The sequence below is a fragment of the Nanorana parkeri genome, unplaced genomic scaffold (genome assembly GCF_000935625.1).
Source record: "Nanorana parkeri isolate BGI_ZX_2015 unplaced genomic scaffold, ASM93562v1 scaffold2563, whole genome shotgun sequence".
Classification (NCBI taxonomy): domain Eukaryota; kingdom Metazoa; phylum Chordata; class Amphibia; order Anura; family Dicroglossidae; genus Nanorana; species Nanorana parkeri.
This window is the reverse complement of record NW_017308831.1, coordinates 113,500-118,255: the sequence shown is the minus strand read 5'-3', so window position 1 is coordinate 118,255 and position 4,756 is coordinate 113,500. Positions and strand designations below refer to the sequence as shown.

The 4,756-nt window shown below is 47.5% G+C and overlaps 1 protein-coding gene across 1 annotated transcript in view; it reads left to right on the top strand.

Annotated features, from left to right (window-relative positions):
* LOC108801930 (parathyroid hormone/parathyroid hormone-related peptide receptor-like) overlaps positions 1-4,756 on the top strand; it is a 118,111-nt gene that overhangs the window by 95,504 nt on the left and 17,851 nt on the right. The window contains exon 6 of the mRNA XM_018573837.1: positions 1,749-1,867. Coding sequence (XP_018429339.1) covers positions 1,749-1,867 — 119 coding nt within the window. The remainder of the gene's footprint in view (positions 1-1,748; positions 1,868-4,756) is intronic.

Here is a 4,756-nt window from a genome sequence, read left to right as displayed (position 1 = left end):
AGGGATTGACAGAGGGGGGTGGGGGATGGAAGCCAGTGTAGGGATTGGCAGAGGGAGGTTGCAGACACTGAGCGGTTGGTTAGGTGGATGAGTCTAGCAGCTGCATTCATGATAGACTGAAGGGGGGAGGGGCCTGTGTAGAGGTAGGCCAATGAGGAGGGAGTTGCAATAGTCTTGCCTGTTACACTATTTGTTTAATTACCTGTATTTCTTTCTTATAATAACTCTCATCATCCCTTGCACACCATCTGAAATGTTGGCTCAGGCTGCAATAAAAGCCGCTGGAGAGAAATGATGAACAAACTGGATCTGCTGCCTGCAGCCATGCCAGCCCCAATGAGCTTTTTTCTAGCCAGTGACAGAATTCAGGAACAGGTCAGGGATGTACAGATGAATCCCCCCCCCCCGCCAAGATAAATCATTGCAGCTTTACAATATGTTTCTCTCACTCGGAAAGTATTTTATACGTTGTCTCATTGTTTCATTCTCGATTTGTTATTCATCGTTTTGAAGACTACGGAATCCGCCGGTGTGATGTTCATCATTACCGCCGCGTACTTACAATATGTAACGCGGCAGTTCAGCGGCTGCTCACTAGCGTCCTGTGTGTGACTGAACGTTACTCTCCATCAAAGCTTATTGTCCATTAATCCGGCTGCTAGGGGAGGAAGATACGGAGAGAGCGGCATTACAATCGCTTTGTTCTCTGTTGTGTGTCTATAGAGGAGCGCCGGGATAATGTGACTCCATTCTTCTCTCCGCCTCTCGTATTTATATGTCGTTTTATTGTATCGCTCCGAACGTTACATATCGAAGCCGAGATAATAAGAGAGAGCTTTATAGAGGGAGGAGAGATAATCAACTGATGGATGTCCCTTATCCCCCCTCCCCTCCCCCCCCCGATGGCTCTATTCACAAAGAATCCTGTGTATCTTATTTACCATATAATATTATACATTTTACTCACTCCTAGAGCCACACATCAGTCTCTGTACAGAGGAGCTTACACTCTAATGTCCCCTCCCCCCCACAGTCACATCAGTCTCTGTACAGAGGAGCTTACACTCTAATGTCCCCTCCCCCACAGTCACATCAGTCTCTGTACAGAGGAGCTGACACTCTAATGTCCCCCCTCAGTCACACACTATTATTATACATGTATATAGCTCTGACATATACAGATTCTCTGACATATACATATTCTCTGTACGCAGTGCTGTACAGAGAACACTGAATACAAAATCTTACACCCCTACAGCACTATACAGGAGTGTCTTCTCACGAGATTTGGGATCCGCGGCTTTCCCAAGATTTTACTGGAAGGCCCATGACGTCACCCTTGTTTAGAAGCTGCCGGTGTACGCATGGATATAAGAATATTTGAGCTTTTTTTCATAATGTTTTTGGGTTTTTTCCACATTTAGTTTAAACCTTTTTTTTACCCCCAAAAAAATCTGAGAATACCCTTTCCACAGGGTGGCAACGCCTCTTTGATTTCACTGCGGAATGAACAGCGTTGTCACCCTGTTACAGGAAGAAGAAAAATCACAGCTCTACTGGCAGGATCAGCAGATAATAAAACCATTGTACGGGGGAGAGAAAGAAAAGCAAAAACTGCTGTGTCTACGCTACCGACAGGCGGCATCATAGGTGTCATTGTTGCTTCTTCCCAGCTTCCAACTTTAGAACTTCGGCCTTCAGGCAAAATGTTAGTTTTAATATTAATATTGTTTTTTCTTCTCCGATAGGTCAAGCACATCGCCGATGCGACCAGAACGGGAGCTGGGAGCTGGTGTCGGGCAACAACCGTACATGGGCCAACTACACCGAGTGCGCAAAATTCCTTTCCAACGAGACCAGAGAGCGGGTACGGAAATCCAAACTTCTTTTCCTTATCAATGAATGTGCCGTCTTATTTGTTACATTGTGTCACTTCCTCTCTAGAGGTTCCTTCTGCTGGCCATTGTGGGTGCAGATACAATTTCCAGGAATGCAATTCGCATAAGTGAAGATTCTGTTTTATAGGGAACATCCGGAAATGTCGATTGTGCCAAAGAAGTACCCGGAAAAAATCTACCTTCCGTCTTTCTGAAAAATAGAAGTGTTCTTCCTGTGCCTAGCCACTCCTGATCTCAGAGCACTTCCTGTGCCTACAACTCTTTTTGATTCAGTAAGACAGGAAGTTCAATAAAAAGCGAAAGTGTTACATTTGATGGTTTCTTGTTAGTATGTTTTTGTCACCCGGAGGGAAAATCCATTGTAGCGTTCTGCAGACGGTATTCCCACCCCCCCGGCCGGAGGAAGGGTCATCATGTCATCCATATTGCCGGGTGCTATGGAAAATCCTTCTTATAAAACCAATATTCACGGCTGGATTTCCCTTTAATTTCCACCCCCGCTCAATTATAATGCAGGAGAAGGGACTCTGCAGGACGGTAATTACACGCTTGTTACATGAATATCACATGTAACTACCCGCAGACCAATCGCTTCCCAGAAATTCACACGGCGCCGTCGCCTAATTATGCCTGAAATGATCCGCGCTCTCCGCGTGCCGACCGCATGAGACTCGGCAGCCATAATATTAATCACTTATGTTGTTCTGGTTGACACGCAACATGTCATTATCACACGGGACTCGCAGACTGTAATTATCATACAATGTTTGCCATCAATTAGCCCTTTAATTCCACAGAACTGACCCGGGAAAGAGCAAATTGACTTGTTACGGAAGACTGCGACAAGACTCCGGAATGAAGACGACAGTACAGCAGTACAGATGGCACAGACGTGTCATTCCTGGTGCCTGTGCAGTACTTGGCTCTGTTCACGAATGTCTGACAACAGATAAGAAGTTACAATGTAGCAGGCTGATCACTGGGAGAGGGGAGACTGAGGAAATGCTTCCTCCTGCCTGTAGCAGACTGATCACTGGGGGAGGGGAGACTGAGGAAATGCTTCCTCCTGCCTGTAGCAGACTGATCACTGGGGGAGGGGAGACTGAGGAAATGCTTCCTCTTGCCTGTAGCAGACTGATCGCTAGGGGGAGGGGAGACTGAGGAAATGCTTCCTCTTGCCTGTAGCAGACTGATCACCGGGGAAGGGGAGACTGAGGAAATGCTTCCTCTTGCCTGTAGCAGACTGATCACTGGGGGAGGGGAGACTGTGGAAATGCTTCCTCTTGCCTGTAGCTGACTGATGACTGGGGGAGGGGAGACTGAGGAATTGCTTCCTCCTGCCTTGCCTGTAGCTGACTGATCACTGGGGGGAGGGGAGACTGAGAAAATGCTTCCTTTTTCTTTCATACTGTTTTATTTCCATAGACTTTAGCAAATCAAAGATTAGCAGTGAACGAGTGACGGTCAGGTGGAAACATGAGCTCATCACTTTGCTGCTTCTTCCATCATTGTCCAGTCATAGGCTATGGGCAGGGTCTAGGATGACCTGGGCTCAGAGGAAGTGTATTGAACGATGCTGGCCATCAGACCGAGGCCAGGGGACCCCCATGTTTCCTTTCCAGAATACGCTGTCACAGTTGAAGCGCAATGTATCCACCAAGGCCAGGAAGCGATGGGAGAGGCCCCCGACTTTGGGACACCCCCCTTGTCTCTCCTCCGGACCACGCTGTCACAACTAATGGTAGAAAAAAGTACTGCGGGGGGAAATCATTGGACTGACGGCGACTGTTGCAGCAAAAGCAGGTTTTGTTATTTTTCTCTTGCTGGGTGACTCATTGTTACCTTTTGGGCTGGAGCTCTGCTTCAGGTGCTCAGGAGGAAGTCACATACCGGACTCGTTTTAGCATTTCAATTTGAAAGTTTTTCTTCCGCCGAGTCTCCACGTCCGTTTTTGCCTTTGTTGTTGTGTTTTCGTTTCGCATCGATTTATTTTAAGCCTCCCGCGATTTTTCGCGCCGAGCGATCCTGCTAAATGGCGTGCTCTTGAAGCTTAACTGAACCTTCCCCGCGAGTCCGGCCATTGATTTGGCGCGCCTCCAACTATTTGTAAAGCCGGATTGAAATGCCTCGGTTCCGAGTTGTCCTTTTTCGAAAAGAGCAAAGGATTTTCCATGTCGCTCGGAAAGCGCTTAGCCGAAAAGGTTGTGCCGCTGCTATTTCCAGCCATTACACGCTAACATTTCACACTCTCTACCTAATCCCCTTCCAAGCTGGACACTTCAAAGGAAAGGCCTCCAAAACTCATCGAGGGAGGGGCCATTCCTCTTCCTGCTAGAGTTTAGACGCTTGCTGAGTTCAGTCGCGGACTTCCACTGAACCGTAGTTCGGGTAAAGGTAAAGACAAAGTCACCCAGGGGCCCCTTGTGCAAGAACAGATATGGGACCCCGTTCCATTGTTAAAGCAAAACAAACGACAAACGCACTCAACAATTTGTCACCAGTTATACAGTAAGGTCACTATAAGAGGTGCCTTGGCGCGGCAGTGCGGCTTACACATCCTTTGCAGAAGACGTGTATCCAAACCTCTGTCATTGTCCTTAGTGGTGAGACAAGTTGTTTTACATGCTGGTTTGTGAGTGTGCCATGATGCCTTTCTACTGTACATCCCGTTCAATTGTTGCCCAAAGTACAAACACTTATTCACTGTTGATAGGCGCAGAGGAAGAAGCGTCCTTTGTGATAACTTAATCTCTCATGACCGCCATCTCATGATCATCCCCCACCACCCCTTTCTCTAACCAGCCCAAATGGCAGGAATAGCAAATGCTGGAGACATGGGATTGCATGGTTTCCCCTGC